General features: G+C 35.6%; 1 protein-coding gene across 1 annotated transcript; it reads left to right on the plus strand.

The window, feature by feature from the left end:
- Positions 1-14,703: 14,703 nt before the first annotated feature.
- Positions 14,704-17,908, plus strand: LOC114358045 (sodium-dependent nutrient amino acid transporter 1-like). The gene is made up of 7 exons (XM_028311908.1): positions 14,704-14,799; positions 14,982-15,168; positions 15,500-15,676; positions 16,473-16,572; positions 16,955-17,134; positions 17,506-17,600; positions 17,708-17,908. The coding sequence occupies exons 1-7, from the start codon at positions 14,759-14,761 to the stop codon at positions 17,873-17,875; spliced, it is 948 nt and encodes a 315-aa protein (XP_028167709.1). The 5' UTR covers positions 14,704-14,758; the 3' UTR covers positions 17,876-17,908.
- Positions 17,909-19,048: the final 1,140 nt, after the last annotated feature.

The following is a 19,048-nucleotide window of genomic DNA, read 5'->3' on the forward strand; positions in this document are numbered from 1 at the left end:
AAGTGGAACCCGTATTTAGATGTGTACCGTTTAATTAAACCCAGCCTATATGCACCGATCAGCCTGTTTAGAACATGGCTTAAGCTACATGATATTATTAAATTCTCTGATAAGCTTTTAACCCACCTGTCTCGCGCCTGTATATCCAGGGGAAACCATTAATGCTGTTATGTTTGGATTTGCGGGCTCTTTATGCGGTCGAAAATAACTCGGCAGCGCCAAGTATCTCATCTAATTACCAACATCACAGAAACAGTTTCGGTAGTCCAATAAGAAAAGCAAAACGCCCTTGACTATAAAAAGCTTGCGCCTAAAAAACGAAATCTATTTGTGGCTGTTGGGAAATCATTGGGATAACCCAACCGGTGTCCAGAAAAGAGATTGAATCTAAAAATAAAAAGAGAAGCTTTTCCTAGGATAAATTCATTGGTGGTTTTCCCAGTAGTGTTTTGAAAGAGCTGTGTTCTGATAAGGAGATACCTTAGTATCAAAAATCCTTATCCTTAGTTACAAAAATATGAAAATTTTACTTAAAGGTTCTTAAACCTTTAAGTAAAATTTTCATATTTTTGTAACTAATGTCATTAAGTAGGATGTAATTGTTGCCATTGGCCAAAACATTCCTTTAGTTTTTTTTAAAATAATGTATAAAAATAGGTGACACTCATGAAGAACACAGAAAGACTAATAACAATTGGATTGACTCTTATATTATGCAAACATTTTTTTTCTTATTTATTTCTTTATTTGAAGAAGAAAATTGTACGTTTAAAGTGAACTATCTGTTTTTCCTGGGCTAGAATGAGACTGTTTCTCATTATGTGACTCAAATTACTAGATCGATTCTAATTACATCGTCTTGTCAACATGATCTAATGTTGAGCTAAACGTTAATATCGCTTGTATGCTACATTTAAGACCTATTAACCTTATAATTGGCAGTTTTAGTCTTATAGGTATACCTACAACTTGTTATTAAAGCTTTTAGTTAGACCGTGTTCACACATTTATTAATCTTTTCTTTTACATATAATATTCAATACGATGTGACAGTACCTACCTACGTCAAAATATTACCTTTTTATACAAATATGCCACCTTATAACAACAGCTATATAAGCTATAAATACACGTATAGAACAATGGAGAGGTATTATTAATTGAAAACTAATACAAAGAATACATTACTAATAAGTACAAGTAATTTTAATTACTCTTACGAGTAGAACGTTGCCCTCTGTTTTGAGTAGGTGCTTATTAATATTTGTGAGAAAATTCCCAAGTCTGTTCAAAGAAAGACGCGAGTAATTAATAAACTTTATCGGTCTTATTCATAATAAAATATAGGTTTAAAACCTACATTAGCTAAAACGTTTGATAGGCTTAAAACACTCTTATAAACCTCTGATAAAAAACGTTATTCATAATCGTTTATAAACCNTCGGACACCGAGCCCACAGCGTGGTAGGGGTGGGGTTGCCCGCTCTTTTGTTTTTTACTACTACTACGCTGAATATTGTGTGCGGATTGGCTTGTCGTACAGGGGTACTACACGGTAAAATAAATCTCTTCGGCGAAAACAGGATAATTCAGATCGAACTTCACTTGGTAAGTTCGTTTGATCATATAATTTTACTGAACGTAAGTTAAGTAGCATCAACTAAATCTCCCACAATAGTCTTTGACTAGATATCTTAAAATGTTTTCATCTCGGTATTTTGATTTTTAAGCGTATTAAATACATAAATATAAAATAATTGTAATTAAGGAAGATGTTCACCTGAAACACACGTTTGTTTATTAACTGTTCCGAACAAAATATACATAGTATCCCGTGAAAATATTTTACAAAACAAAGGGTTACAACTAGGCCGATAATAATTGAGGGCCGGAATACAAACATCCCATTTTGTTTCCTCCCCCACAAGAAAAACTAGATAAGCTGATTTAAAATGCGACAAGCGTAATAGAAGTGATAAGGCTAGTGGAAACAAACAACTTTTGTTTTATGTGATTTTAACTTGCCCCGACCATTTCGCCTTTCCTTTCTTTTTTTGCTAAAATGTTTTGTCTTTCAGGTCACGAAAGAAACATGTAGTTTTTGCCTTCATTTTGAAGGCTTTTACGTCATTAACCCTGTACGATTTTTGCAGGCTAACTCAATTTACCAGGAAATTTTATAGGACACACAGAAAACTTTATAACTTGAATTTATTGCAGAGGAATTAAACCCATATTATTTTGAATACTATATTACGATGAAATAACAACTTTGAATACGTGTAAAATATTAGTTTAATAACAAACGCGTTTTAATAGAGTAATTCGAAACGGTTTAAAAGTTAAAACATCGTAGTTGCAGAGGCATGCGCATAATAAAGGCAATTGGGCATTGCCTTTCTGGCATTCGGATTTTTATTGATGAAAATCGGTGGTTAAGTACGTACGTAGCTTTCAAAATTGAAACTAATGTACATATGCCACTGTTTGGTTTTATCATGCTTACCGTACAGTATAACTAAATTATACGTAAATATAAAGTGAAAAAAGGGAAGGGATGCTTTTTGGCTCAGTATTAATCGGGATACCCATTAAAGCATGTCCGAAACTGGTTTTCAGCAGATGTCTAAATAAAACAGTAATAAATGTTGAAATATACGAGTAACAATGTACAAAATAACAAATACAAACGAACGTATTGGTCCATACTTTTTTCACGTTTTCATTTCTCTTTTTCAAATCCCTTTTGTTGCATTTAAAAGAAGATTACGCTTTGTTCAAATACGAATCGCCAAAAAACACTTTGCACACTGGCGGGCAAAAGATTATTATGCATACGGTTAGCTGCCGCAGCGACTTCAGTGGACCACAGTTGAACTCCCATGGTTTTATTCTATTTCAGTTACTAGTGAATAAACGTGTTATATTTTTGGATGGAAATAAATTTTACTTTAGTTCACTTCGGACGTAAAAACACTGTAACGTGCAATTCGCTCAAATGGGCTTTCTGCAAGAGTGATGACATATTGGCAGGTATAGTTTTACGACTGTGCTGTAAAAAATGTTGAAAGATCAAGTTTCTGGTTATTGCACTATCTAAAACCTTGTTACTAAGTTGAGTGGTAATAACCATGTTTGTTGTAAACATTTACCTAATCTCTACACTAAATCAGTTACAAAAATATCCGTAAGTAGGCAACGCATTATTACAAAACATACTCGTACATGTACAGTACAATACCTCTATGAGTATTACGTACATTATGTGAGATGAAAGCGCAAAATATTACAGGATCATATTTCACAACGTTCAAAGAAAAACGTTCATTCCGGTACAAACGAGTACAATATTATATCTGACGGTTTTATAAAGACCGCAAAGACGAAATAACATAGTTTCGTTTAAGACGATGTTATCCGCAAAACCGAGCTAGCGATTTCCATTGCCCGTATCTTGATCAGGTGACGCAACAAAACATAAAAAGCCAAATTGTACATCTTTTTTTCAGTTAACAAATCCGTCTTGACGAGGGTATACTGTTTTTTCGGCCAAGAAGAAATAAGGAAGGTATAACAACGAATCCTGCTAGATCACGGTTTGAATGTCATTTTTTTATCATTGTTTTCCTACGGTCGTCCTTCACCCATATTTGATAAAGCAAAGCCCCCACTTACTTACGCTTAAATATTAATCATTTATTCTTATCTTTCCTTACCAGATCTTCTTATGGGTGTTCTTCGTTCTTAATCTTTGAAAATATTAATACAAATAAATTTTAAAATCGAATCATTGTAATAACGGTAAAGTAAAAATAATACGATGGCTTACAACTTAATTTTTAATAAAAAATCAAGGAGTAATTAAAAAGAAACATTTTCAAAGTGAGTCGAGTGCAGTTTAATGAATGAGACAACGAGGGGTGTCCGTATTAATCCGGAATAGGGCCCTAATTAGCAGGTGAAGGGGTAACCAGCCCGATTGCCTATTGTGGTCAGAGCACAGACCTTTTTAACACCTGCGACAGCCCTATTCATTCTGCAAACGTTGAACATGAAATTATGCGTAAGTATTTTTTTATTACGTTCCGAAAACGTAATAAGTGTAGATTTTTTTTTTGTATAATTACTACGGACATAACTGTATAAAGGCTTATTTATTTAATAAACATAATATCCAAAAGATAACTTACTTACCTAGCTGGTCTACCAGCGACTTGTCAGAAGCGCATGATATTTAACCGTCTGTTTTCTGAAATCTGCCCTGACAACGGTCGGCTTCCGGCATCGTAAACGAAAAGCTACGAATTAATTTAGTTACATACCTGTCTAAATAGCCGTCTAGAGATTGTACGAATACAAAGTAATAAAGTATTTCAGATATACGAGTATATTTTGTTTCCCTTTGATAACATGATAAAGTTCATTTCAAACATTCTGATCTGTCGTAAAAACATTCCTCCTGAAAATTATTAGGTGAAAGTACATACCAACACAATTAGATTTGTATGAATTCTGTTATATCCTCCAGATATTAATTTTATGTCGGCATATACGTCTGAATTACCTTTTGCTCAAATTTAACTCGGATCTTCCTACAATTTCAAAGCAATGTTACATCACCTTGCTCTACCCTTTATAGTCTACGAGTATCAAGCGCTTTGGTGTAGTTCATAGTGGCTGGATCATTAATTTATTAAAGGAATTTGTGGCAGTAATTTCATCACGGGGACAATGTAGTACTTAAGCCTGCTTAGTACATAACAGGCATCGCGAGCGAGGATTACTCGCGGCGCGTGAGGAATACCTCGTAGGTTATGTTGTGTATTTTGAATATATTTGGCAACTGAATATAAACCGCATTTGGTTGGAAAACGTAAAAAATATTTTTAAACTAAATAGTAAACGTAAAACGTTAAAAAAAATTCATACCTTAAACCAACATTGCGATACCTCTCTATAATTTTATATCTAGCTATTATTATAGATATTATTTTAGTATTCACGATTTAACTTCTCATTACGGAATAAATATACACAGCTATTCCACGCAGGGAAAGGGCAGTTGAAAAAATCTCAACCCAAAAGCTCGATACGCTCATGATTCCATGTGGCCCGTGAAATACCCCTTTTGTCGATAAAATAAATCCAAGAAGGCAAAACCGCGGGCGTGATTTTGTCAAACAAAGTGTCTGTAGACAGACACTAGTTCGTCAGAGCGTGAAGCGCCGCACGCAAGGTCTAGGAGCGTCACGAAGACGGCGCCAACTTCGTCCCAGGGCGATAAGAAAGTTGCAAGTGCCCCGCTGCCACGCGATAAACTCAGAATATCCATCATACTTAATTACCTCACTCTTTTAACAGTTTAGAAGCTCGTCGAGAGTAAGAATTAACGGTAGCTTGTCACGTCGCGTCGCAGTCTCAGCGCTTCTCAACATTCTGATAAATCTTTAGTTATGCTCTTTCGAGTTCAGTGACTCGGGCTGTTTTTTAACGCAAGATTGACGACCCTTTCATTCCAACTTTCATGATTAAGGAGTTCATAGAAACAATTCGCAACAAGAAACACTAAATAGCTATTAATCAAGTTCGCAATTTGTCAAAGATTAATGCCTAGGTACGTGGAATATTTTTCATGTAATACTTAAGCCAGTGACGGACTAAGGGAGAGCGAAGAAGATACGGTCGCCCCTGGGCCCTTTAAGTTTTTTTTTATTAAGGGCAGGAGGCAAACCCGCAGACGGATCACCTTATAGTTAGTGGTTACCGCCGCCAATAGACACCCGTAGCCCCAGTTAGTTTATTTATCGAGTGTAGTCGAGAAATGACGATCGATGAGGCCTCGAAAAATTTGTACTGAAGTGAAATTATAAACTGGTTGGCAGGCCATACTACTCCCTACTCTTGCTTTGGTAAGTGGGTGCTCGTAATTATAATAAGGGTGTCTGTCTACAACAAAAAAGAACTTTATTTTAAAATGAAATCCTGTAAGCTAAAACAGAGTAGGTACCTAATTATACAGGGCTTTGTTTAGTTTTACCGCCTGGACCTCTGGCTTAGCCACTGACTCCCGCTCTTTAGTAAATCTGAATACCCAGAGTTAGTAGAAGATTAGAAGAAAAGTTAAGTACGTACGTTAATCGAAACATCAGTTTTCGAGTCACGTGACTAATAAAACTAAATTCTATCAGAGACAGTGAGATACAGTTGATAGTGGGTACTTAATCAAGCGCTTACGGCTCAATGGGTCGACGGCTCGATGGAGGCTAAGCTTGCTTTTTCGTCTGATAAAATATTAAGCTGTTAAAAGAGGAAGTCAGCGATTTATGATAGGGAGAGGGTTTGGGTATTCGTCTTAATATGTTAAACGGCCTTTATGCGGTGATCGGTCCGTTTTATGAGGGCATGAGTGCCCCCGTTAATCACATTCGCTTGATTCGACACAGGTAAATCCCGCGGCAGGCGCAAGATGGATGGCGCGTCACGCTACGCCGCCGACCAACTTATCGATCGCCGCAAATATCACGTTTTAATGTAATTTATGTTAAAGCCATTTTGGTAATGCAGTTAAACCTGACTAAGCTGGTGATGTTATTAATTTAAAATATTTTAAGCACGTATGAAATGTAGTAGCTACTTTTTGTTTGTACAACATTTTTGTAGCAGAAACCTATTTTAACGGTTTCGTTTCTAAACAATAGGTAATTCATATTGAGATCATTAGAATTTAGTGTAGTAGTTCAGTCATTTGAAATATCATTAGCTACTTACATTTTATGCATTAACTACTTCGTTCTTGTGTTAGGATTAGGATACAATCGACCTCATAATTCTCGGTCCAGACACTAATGAGTTCTTTTCAATTGAATTTCTATTATCTTTATTGGGTTTGAGTTTTCCATTCAATAGTACGTTCGTATGTACGTGTATGGAATATTTATAACGTAGTTTCACAGATGGGACACTCACTATAATAACCATTGGGATACATTTGAAAATATAATAGTATGGTTAAATGAAAATATTATTACTTCAAACGTGTCATACGCACACCAGCTACAAAATAAAGTTTTGTTAAGGTTAAAAAAATCATGTAAGCCGCTGGTGACAACATGCTTAAAAATTTATTAGTGTCTAACCAAGTTACAATAATTTATCGAGTAAGTGTGTAATTTCATTAAAGGTTAGATAGAAAAGGTATGATTGTTTATAACATGTACGAGTATATAAAAAGAAATAAATACCCAAAACGCTGTAACCGGTTATGTATAACGTTATGAAACTTGAATAAAATAGCATTTCAATCTTGGTAAGTAAAATTATCACACTACAATTATGTGACACTTACGCGTAGTTATTAAACATTAAAGTTTAGTTATGGTTTGACAATAGTCTCTACTAATCCTACTACGTAAGTCTCTACTCTACTCCCCTTAATTTTAAATTAGCTCTTTTTAATTACGAGTCAAGACATAGGTACGGTAGGTATGTACCTACTCGTATATTATCTAAACAGATTGGAAGTTATTAAACTGCTCTTACCACCGAGACAGAATACCTAAGTACCTAGATACTCGTAATATTGTATTGAGTAGGTATTATTATAGTCTGGTTTCCTGGCTCGTGTACGGATTTCAAAGGAAAACGTTTCTTTTTTATTCGAACAAAAATTCCTTGGTGACAAATCACCTAAAGGTCCTAAGAAAGAAACAAGGCGATATTAAAGCAACGGGTCATTTTTGTCGGAGAGAACTTCAACGATCCATCACTCGTAATTGCCGCAGTTCTCCGACTGTCCATCTCCTGTTATTTGATTATTACTTATTCATTTTCTTTATAACATTCCCGGGCGAATTAATCAAGTAATTTTTAGCCTGACGACAGGAAAGCTTCGAGGGAAACAAAGTTTCTGCGACAAAAATACATAATCATATCTGCGATGTTTCATAATCGAAAACGTACTTGCTACCTATGTGGGTAGTTTCCTCACGACAGATTCGTATTTTAGTTCAGTACTTTCATTCTATGGCTTTGACAATTTTCAAATTGCAAACATCAAAAATTCGCGTAGAGAAGTCACAAAATCGGCATACGGAAAATCAGGATATTGGACATCCGTCAGACAGAGGCGAGAGCACACAAACTTTGAACGTCGACAGTAACCGGATTCACTAACGAGTCGCTGAACGGGGGCGGGGGCACGCGCATCGCGCTTGTTAACTTTAAAAACTGAAGATAATATTGGTATAGCGTGGCTATATCCGACAACTTAGCCGGTGAAATACGCTGATTAGAGCGGTAAACAGCGTTAACCGCCCCAGTTTGCTTCGGAGACGAACAAACAACTTCACGCAGTAACGCTCCTCGCATAAACGCGTATTTGTTGAATCCTATTGGAGCGTTATCGGGTGCACGCAGCGGTCGCTGTTAGGACTTAACGAATTATCGGGCCAGCTGTCAGTGGCGCTATGGAGCCAATTGTGAATAATGGAGCGGTGAATTTATAATCATTCGGGCGGCCTATCGAGAGCCCGCGCGCGTCCTTGCGGCCTGACCACTACAAAGCACGCCAGATTAGCGCCATTGTTTGGAACAGGGCTTAAACAATTTAATTTGTATTCACAATAAAGTGCTCGGAATAGGAATAGATGAACGTAGGCTTACGGTTTCTCCACCCGGCCTATTGTTTCATACCGTGTCGTGTGGATTTGACGACCCAGACACGTTTCCGGTTATAGTATCAACAAATTGGCTCACGCTATTAATGTTCAGTGGGTGGGAATTCTATTGAAGTCAATAAGCCTGCGAGTGTAATGAATATTAAACGTGTAACTGATTATATCTACTCATAAAATAAATCTTATTATTCTAATGATATTCCTAGCTGACTAAATAAGCACATAAGAAAAACATCCTGAAAAGCTAATTAGGATTCAAGCGTGGTAGACTTTAATTTTATACAGTTTTTTCTACACAAAGCCATGTTACATTGAATCTGTAGACAGTATATTGAAGAATTTTTAGTAGGTAGTTAGAGCATTTATTTCACACGTCACGAAATTACATTCAATTACTCGCGGCGCCCGCGCGAACCACCAGGGCGTGTAATATTTTTAAGAGAACAGGTGAACAGCCTGTAATAAATTGCTTGATAGGGCTGGTCACGTGCAGGTCGTCCCATTTATGCTTCTTGTGAACACTGAAGGAAGTGCTGCAATTACCCGTGATGGATAGTGAGAGTTAGATGCGGCCGTAAGGGTCGCGCCATCCATATAACTTCCTTATCTACCTTCGAAGCGAAACTTTATGACATCTTTACGAGAATCGAAAAATATGGACGACCTTTGACATTTCCTAGAATCGTACGCAACGGCCAGTGAGCAGAATACACCTTTTGACACTCGCAGACTCCAGTGAGGATATATGTGTAGGATGCATTAGACGTTATAAAATTCCCTACATGAAGTATACCTACTTTAAATTTTAAATATTCTTTTGAAAAGTTAGGTTTGCACTATTGTTTAGAATATTGTTTATCAGACGAGCGATAAAAGTTGTAAAGCACAGCTAATTCGCAATCAGATGCTTTGGAAGCACAATGCACAATTGCACAACCTTTACTAGAAAATGTAGAGATTCGTAGATAAAATTACTGTAGCCTACTTCATTCTATAAACGAATGGATTCCAATTATTTCATTTCCAATTATCTACAAACTTTTTAGAGAGCTGAGCGTAGACTACGTCGTGGGTAGTCAATTCTTCGTAAGTATCTTTAACCGCCTAACTGAAATAAGTACCATCCTACACTTACCATAGCAATACTAATGATTTCTAAGAAATGTTTTGGAATTGAAAAATATTATTATTCAACTCGCTTGTTATGCTCATGAAATTCCAAAGAAATGCTCTACTTGCTTTAAATTCAATATTTTCTACAAGTGCCGGTTGAAGACGACAGTCTCCCATCTGTTTGCGATCTGAAATTGCAAAGAGACGGAATTTTGCGCGCTAGTTAATATTTGTTCAAAAGTAACTGAGTTGTTTTAATAAGTGTAGTTACTCGCAAATTGTAAGTACTCGAGAAATAAATCGAATCACTCGACGTCCGCTCCTTCATGCTCTTGGAATTTACTAGCTTTAATTAAAACTTTCTTTAAATAGTTAAGTAAAAGGCTTTATTTACAAAGTTCAAATTCTTTGTAGACTTTATATCGCGTTAGACAAAAGTAATAAATAACAAATGTATGTAAGTGCTCACAAAATGAATGGAGCCCAGAGGGGATCGCGCCGTGATATACAATTTGCAAAATTACATTTCTTTTCAAGTTTCTTCTTTCAACGTCAGACAAAAATGTGTAATAGGATGGCCTATTATCAAAATGGATTTGCTTATACCAAGAAAATAATCTTTTTATGAGAACAGAAGAACTCTACAATCACGTCTCTAATCCCTAGAGTTTCAAAAAGATTTCTACCGAGATTGATTCTGTGACTTAATTGCATTTCTCTGAAATGGCAAACGCTCGTAACACAGTCAAAATTTTTGCGTTTATATCGACTTAGCTACTTTGTCGAGCTAAAAGTAACAATAAAATAATCGCTGGGTATTGTACTTACTTAGATTACAATAAAAAAAATAAAAAAAAAAAAAAAAATAAAATAAAAATTTATTTGTTTCAAAAGTTTACATGTACACAAAGTAAGGCACTGGTTCCCACACTAGGATTCCCTGTGTTGTGGGATCCAGTCTCTTTCATCTGATTATGTTAATACATTAACGGTCTTATTCATAATAAAATGCTAATATAGGTTTAAAACCTACATTAGCTAAAACGTTTGATAGGCTTAAAACACTCTTATAAACCTCTGATAAAAAACGTTATTCATAATCGTTTATNAGGAAACTTGCCCCCCCTCCCCCTGCTACCACAGGGGGGGCTCCCGATGTCTACCGACGGAAATTCACTCAGGAGCACCCAAAGAAACACTGTTGCAAAAATGAGCCTTCTATACCAAAGTGGAGGGGTTTCCATACAAATCATTGCACTAAATTCCCTACTATGTTGTGCATTTTATATGATCAACAATCTATGGTGGTTTCCAACTTAGACTATGGCACAGCAACAAAAAATACGCAACTTTGAGTCCATATAGGCTGGTTTTAGAATCGCGCTGACCGCTCGCTGATCGTCGGCGCTGACAAATCAAAATGTATGATTGAAGGGAACGTTTCTGAGTGACGCTGATCGCTCGGCGCCGACGCTCCATACATTTCGGCTATCAGCGCTGACGGTCAGCGTGCGTCAGCGTGATTCTAAAACCAGCCTTAATCTTACCTAATCATAAATAGCTATAAATTGATATTTATTGTTAAAACTTCGTTTTGGTGGTACTAATGAATTCCTACAGACTTGTACAATTTGTAACGTTGTTCTCTAGTCTTCTTAATGACCCACTCGCGTGTCTTGGCGTCGTAAAAACTATCCATTTTAGTTCTAGCAGTTTGTATACAGAGGAAAATATATAGCGTTTCTGTTTGTTTAATGTCTAGGATCTTTCTTTTTGAATTTTTATAAAACTTATTGAAACCTTACTTGGATCATATGAAATCACTAGCTATGACCCAGCAAATCTTGTTTTGCACCTAGGGGTATGGAAAATAGTTTGCGTGCTATTCTCAGACTTTACTAAAGAATATACAAAATTTCATAAGAATCAGTCAAGCCGTTTCGAAGGAGTGTAGTGTTACTAACAGTCAAACAGTGTGACACGAGAATTTTCCTATACCATCTTACTTTAACTCTACCAAACGTCAAAAATCAGTCAAACTCCATACAAAAATCATCGGTTATCGTTATAGTTACGGTAAAGTTAGGTGGTTAGTCAGCCTCAGAATTTTGTTTTTTTTTTTTTTTTTTTTTAGTCTGGTAGTTTAATACCAGATAATTAGAGATAAATGTAGATGTTGACTTTCTTAAATAGAATTTTTTTTTTTGGGAGAGAGTGGAATAGTTTCTCGCTATTTTGTACGAGCAAACTGTAAAAGTACCTACGTGTGTCAATAATATTTACAAAAATGATGATGATGATGATAGTTATATACAATGTTTTTTTTTTTATACATTTTTGTTTTTATAATTTTTTTTTTGTTTTTAATGTAGAGATATCCTAATTTTCCTACACCATCTTACTTTAACTCTACCAAACGTCAAAAATCAGTCAAACTCCATACAAAAATCATCGGTTATCGTTATAGTTACGGTAAAGTTAGGTGATTCAAGTCAGCCTTAGAATTTTATTAGAGATATCCTACTGCTATTTATACTGACAATTTATTTCTATTATAGGTATTATACTTACAATGAAAAGGAGTGTTGTGAAAACTCTTTTGGCAAATGTGAAGTTTAATTGGTAACTCCATGTGTGTTATAGAATGCTGTTTGTTTTCCTAACAATAAAATAAAACACTAGGACCCAACTCCTGCCATTATTAATTGCTGAAATAACTTCAAAAGCGCCTCTTTGAAGCAAAAGCTCGTGAAAACTAATATTTTAATTACCCTCAGAATCATACCCGCCAATTCCGAAGTAGTTCCCGATCAAGTTGTCAACTTAACCAACAGTTAAGTGTCTCCCAGTTCCCACTTCCCACCATCGTTTTGGAGCACCTCTTTTTGTTTCCAACTCGCCGGGCTACTTTGGAGAACTGTTTTAAGTTTTCTACTTGGTAAGAGGGGCCAGGATTTTGAATTGAGGACTGTAAAATGATAAATTGATTTGTGGAGAAAGATAATGTAATTGAGAGCTAAAGATCCTAGACTACCATTCCTAGATTACACTTAACATCAGGTGCGATTGCGGTCAAATACCTACCTTGTCTTGCATAAAAAGTATTTGATATCAAGAATCAAGATACTTAGATTAATAACACCTAGATGGATAGTCTTTATACAAGCGCTTTGTCTGAAAAATCTTTATATCATCCAATGAAATGCTTGACTCTTCTTGCGCTTACTCGGTGTCTAGGTCTTATAAATTCTATGTCAAGTCACGGTAATACTGGTAATACTATCAATCCATTACCATTTGTAGAAATGTTTAGCGTAGTGGCACAATAGATGGCGCTGTAACAATTGACTTCGCTTTTCACGTAGGAAGTTCTGATAAGCGCGACAATAGATGGCGCTATGTGAATTTATGAAAGGCATATTATTGTACTTTAGTTAACCCTTTAACAGTCATAACATAATCATTTTTTTTTAAACTTTAATGCAAAAATAAATTTGTACATAATTTTCATTGTTTTTGGACCCTAAGATAAGCGAATAAGGTTCAAAATACGGTGGAAACTATATTCCCGCTGCCTTTTAAAGGCTTAAGATGTAGTATACTTTGTTTGTTGTAATGTGCTAAGAAGGAAAAAATCCTTCTCTATCATTAAATATGCTCTCCCTACAAATAATAATTTCTTCCCCGCCGATACGGCTTTGCATTAAATCGGTTAATTAATCCAAGTTTTGGGCGATAATCACTTCTAATCGGGTGCGGGTAAACCGGTAAATGAGTTGGTGTCAACAACACGCCGACACAAGATGGCTTGTGGAAGTACAACGTGAATTTTAGACGTGTAATAAAGTTTTCGGGGAAAATCGCGGACTTGTTAGGTAATGAAGGATTTCCCTTGTTTCCTTTATCAGTGTTTTATACAGGGTGTCCCAGAATGGGTGAATCAAACTGCTAGGGGAGGTAGCTCTACTAATGTACTATCCCTAAAAAATATGAAAACTAGGGTTGTTAGTTTTTGATTTTTGCCACTTGACGTTTCAGCGTGGGACTTTAACATGGAATTGAGCTTCATCAGCTTCATGGCTTTTGTCCTTCCTTACCTTTTTCTTTACGGAGAAAAAGGGGTAGAATTTGGTGATAAAAATTATTGCCTTTGAAATTGGTAGAGAGATTGCTAACCAAATAACGTTCTTTCTTTAAAAAATATTTTGTGATACAGCTGGTACGAAAATAATAATTTCTACAATATTGATAAAGTCTTACTTAGTACTTTACTTTATTATAAAATCTATTCTTAGAATTCCAGCTGTAAATTGCCTTGCTCAAATACTTTGTATTTTCATCGGTTCGTTAAGGCTAGCGACTGCTAATCAAATATTCATTACCAATCAAAAGTAACTGACGCAATAATATTAATTAACTTAAAGGAACCAGAAATAGAAAACATTCTGTTCGAAATAAAGATGTAAGATGAAGGGGACAAAACGCGTGAGATGAAGATTAAAAAGATAATTCCCCTTTGGCCCCACTGTGTAAGGGGCAAGGACACAATGGGACAAGACGTGAGGTCAGCACAAGTAGGGTTCCGCAGTCGCAAAAAAAGCTATCGAATTTATAACCATTTCTTTTTTTAAGTTGGGGAAAAAAAATTCCGTAGGCTCAAAAATAACTCTGTTGAATTGATAACCTGTATGTTTCTTTTTGAATTTGGTTAAAAATAAATACCTTTTTCTGCCGCATCGATAACTATTGAATAACGGTCTTATTCATAATAAAATGCTAATATAGGTTTAAAACCTACATTAGCTAAAACGTTTGATAGGCTTAAAACACTCTTATAAACCTCTGATAAAAAACGTTATTCATAATCGTTTATAAACCTTTGATAGCTAAAACAGAGTTTAATATTTTCTTTNTATGCCGCTGTGACACAGGTGTTTTATTCTCTATCAGTGTGTACCGGAGCAATCATTATGTTTTCATCGTATAACGGCTTTAGGCAAAATATTTACAGGTGAGCACAATCATTAGGTATTAAAAAACTTAAAACTAATTGATGGATTAATGATATCGTTCCACTACCTACAATAATCACCGTGGAACGATATCGTCAATATTCCTGTTTCGAGTTTCCCTGTAAACCCTATTAATAGTCATATTCATGTTTCAGTAACTATCATTTAAATCACGTTACAGAGATGCAATGATCGTGACAACTTTAGACACCTTCACAAGTCTCCTCTCCGGTGTCACAATTTTCGGGATCCTTGGCAATTTAGCATATGAACTGAACACTGAGGTAGACGAAGTGGTGGGCTCAGGAGGAACGGGTCTTGCCTTCATTTCCTACCCTGACGCAATTGCCAAGACATTTTTGCCACAGGTATGATACACAAAATAATTAATTAAAATACTTATTGCTAAATTATGGTTTCAATTTAAATCAAGTGGTTATTAGTAGACAGAAGATATATCAGTAACTTTTATAAGAAATGGTGAAATATGCGTCTGACCAGTATAAAGAGTGCATTGTAAACCAACTGATCTATTTTCCTCTGGCAAATTAGAGGGATTCGTCTTACTACAGTCGAGAACGTCGGACTTGATAGTGATGATGATGATGATGATTTTTAGAACATCATATTCATAGGTAATCCAATTTAAATTGTTATCTGTCTTTCAAAGGTTTGACACAGTATTAAACCTGTTTTCAGTTATTCTCGGTGCTGTTCTTCCTGATGATGACGGTTCTGGGCGTGGGCTCCGGGGTGGCGCTGCTGTCGACTATCAATACAGTCGTAATGGATGCCTTCCCGCGCGTGCCCACCGTCTACATGTCAGCCATGTGCTGCACCGTCGGCTTTGGCTTGGGGCTCATATACGTTACACCGGTAAAAACCCATATTATGTTGTACTATCCTACTAATATTATAAATTCGAAAGTTTGTGTGGATGTTTGTTACTCTTTCACGCAAAAACTACTGAACGGATTTTGATGAAACTTTACAGTATTATTGTTTATAACCCAGAATAACATATAGACTATAATTTATGACGATATGTGACAAACTAAATTTCACGCGGGTGAAGCCGCGGGCAATTTTCAACAATTTTATTGTATTCCATTCGTGTACCTACACCCACAAGGTGGACAGATGTCCTCACAAAGGAAATCTGAAAACCATTTGGGGTGGCCTATGTTCAGCAGTAGACGTCCTGTGGCTGAAATGATGATGATTCCAATCGTTTCAATACGTACGTTTCTTAGTTTTGTGGGAAAATGGGATTTTTATATGGGAATATTATTATAAATAAAGTAGCATAACGTAAATACTGTTTATCTTAACCTTCATTTAGTTGTTCATCATGCCAAGGACGAAGAACCACTGCATAGTTGTATTGTTCAAATGTCTAGACTGAAGCTAAGCTTCATGCTGTATCACAAAGTAATTAGTCACCAAAAGAAGTGAAAGAACATCGTCAACAAGAATGCTATATTACTCACCAAGCGTGATTTTACTAAGCCAAGGAGGTAATTCACATTCATTGAGAGGAATCTGTCTCATCTTTTCCATTTCTTGTAAATAGGTATGAATCATCGTAAAACCTTAAGTTAGTTAATTTAAATAAATAATAATAATAAGCTGTACTTTAGATTTTAAATCTTTGTTCTTTGTCTTATTCCAGGGTGGCCAATACGTATTGGAGCTGGTTGACTACTATGGCGGTACTTTCTTGGTCCTGTTTTGTGCCATTACAGAATTAATAGGAATTTGCTGGATTTATGGTACGTTTTCTATAATTTTATAACTAAAATAATAATTGCTTATAGAATGAAGATTATATAGCTAAAATAATCTAAACAAAACTTACCATTACATTCCTTGCACTAATATTTATGTTAAGCTGAAATCAATTAGCAAGGACACTCTACAAATCTAAGGAGTCATCATCTTTAGCAATGAACTAGCAGTACAAAACGACTCGCACAAATATTCTGAGCTAAGCTTTAACCAGCTCTAAAAAGAAATTATAGCCAATTTCAAAAGAAAAACTAATTTAGAATACGTACTTAACTTTAAATGTATACCTCCGACTGGTGGATACAGGCATCTATCAGGTTCTTTCAAGTGCCTGCCCAATATAATATTTTATGTACTTAATTCCAGGTCTAGAAAACATCTGCCTGGACATCGAGTTCATGCTGGGCATAAAGACGTCGTTCTACTGGCGCATCTGCTGGGGCATCGTCACGCCGGCGCTCATGGTCACCGTGTTCGGTTACGCGCTCGCTTCCTTCGAAGCCCTGGTCTTCGGCGAGGACTACTACTACCCTACAGCTGGATATGGTACTTTCATTCAAATATCATAACAGTACGATACCCTTTATAAATTGACGTAGTATACAAAAACTGACAATTTGTCCAACTTATACTATAACTTCAGATAAGTGTTATTCGTTTTTTTGGAAATTAACCTAAAAGTGAAAGAATACGAGAACTAAATAAGAATACAGTAACTTTATGAAGTCAACGAACCAAGTTACTTGCCGTGGACAAAATTATTAGGTAAATCCTACAAGTCCAAGCCAAATTTCGATCTTGTTGTTACATAGTCGACGTCATAATCAATGGATAAATAAATAATTAATTAGTCAAAAAACAACGTAGACCACAGGAATATATTATTATTATCTATCATATGAAACGTTTTTTTACAGCTGCCGGATATGTCATGCTGGGAATGGGGATCATTTTCGTTCCTTTAGTTATGGGCATGGTCATATGGAAAAATAGAAATAACAGCTTCAAGCAGGTCAGTGATATTATAAAAAAATAAAAAACAAGTTTCTCTCTTTTATATAAAGTAACGTTTTTAAATATAGAACTTATCTAATTTTGTATTTATTTTTAACATTGCAGGTTATCAAGAAGTCATTCCATTATAGTCCCAAATGGGGCCCTCGTTCTGCCCTGATAAAGGAGGAATGGCAGCAGTTCATAGCAGAAGCCAAGTCAGACCGCATGGGTACTTCCTTCTGGAGACACATAGGCAATATCTTGACCGGTGGATATAGGTCGGGAAAATAATCTAGTCGTTATTAGATTGTTTAATGTAAATATGTAAATATCAATAGAATTAAGAAATAGTAGGTATAATAACTTTTTGTTAAGTGAATTATTAAAAAATATTTTCAACATTCTGTGTTTCTTTTCCATGCACCGAAGAAACTTTATTTAGTACGTTCAATGGAAAAATCTATTTCATATGTAAATATAAAATCAAGAGGTTAACAAATTGGGTAAACATCCAATATGTGATCAAAGTGGAATCGACCCATAATAATAATTATATGGTAGCTTTAGTTTAGTTCTAGAAGAGTCACGAAACATTCATCTTGGTAAACCTTGAATAGGTAATTCAAACATAAATAATCTTAATCAATTTGAATAGGGAAACAAAAACCTTTGTTTGATAACACATGGATAAAGATCTTATGTAACTGAATTTGTTTTTAATATTCCCGACGAATAGAATCATCAAATTTAATTAATTAATTATAGCACTTGGGTGAAAAAGCGCGGCTAAAGTTCATAAATAGCCTATCTATAATAATAAAACACAGAGCCGAGACACATACTAAGTAAACGGCACTCAGGATTAATTAAATTATTAATTCAAATTAAGTTTGATAATGGTCACTTGCCTACACTACGAATGCAGAGTCTGCGTTTTGCTACGAGACTACGGCATCGTAGGCTACGACGCTACGACTCGTAGTCAACATTTTTAAACTAAACGACGCGCGATGATGTTTTACATTCCATTATTTCAAGTAAAATATGATAATAAAACCTCGGAAGACTGAGAGACTGGATTCATCCGTCACTACCAATACATACAAATAATATTATGTATTAGTAACTGCTGCCATAAGTCTGCCATCGGTATCAAATGACGTAAATTTAAAATCTGCTTTTTTCCACACTTTCGGCCAAATCTGTAATAGTTCCAAGCTTATCACAACTTTTCTGAACGTGTGCCATGGAGGTTATCTTAGTATCAAGTGATGTAGACGTAGGGTATCTTACGGTCCCCCTCTCGTACTATGTACAATGGGTATTGAGAAACTAGCTTTTTATACATATAAGGTCACCTCCAAAAGACAGACGAAATTTTAATAGGGCATCTAATAATATTAGAAAAATTGGACCCTAGCATTAAAACCAAAAAAAATAGGCAAGTTTCTGTTTTTACTTTTC

The sequence above is a fragment of the Ostrinia furnacalis genome, unplaced genomic scaffold, assembly GCF_004193835.3.
Source record: "Ostrinia furnacalis isolate ACB-3 unplaced genomic scaffold, ASM419383v2 OfSCF3655, whole genome shotgun sequence".
NCBI classification, from domain to species: Eukaryota; Metazoa; Arthropoda; class Insecta; order Lepidoptera; family Crambidae; genus Ostrinia; species Ostrinia furnacalis.

What these genes read in the sequence shown, in the direction of transcription:
- LOC114358045 (XM_028311908.1), top strand. Translation starts at nt 14,759, where the DNA reads ATGTTTTCATCGTATAACGGCTTTAGGCAAAATATTTACAG. An exon ending in GGCTCATATACGTTACACCG is followed by an intron (nt 15,677 to 16,472) that starts GTAAAAACCCAT and finishes GTCTTATTCCAG; the next exon opens with GGTGGCCAATACGTATTGGA. An exon ending in GAAATAACAGCTTCAAGCAG is followed by an intron (nt 17,601 to 17,707) that starts GTCAGTGATATT and finishes TTAACATTGCAG; the next exon opens with GTTATCAAGAAGTCATTCCA.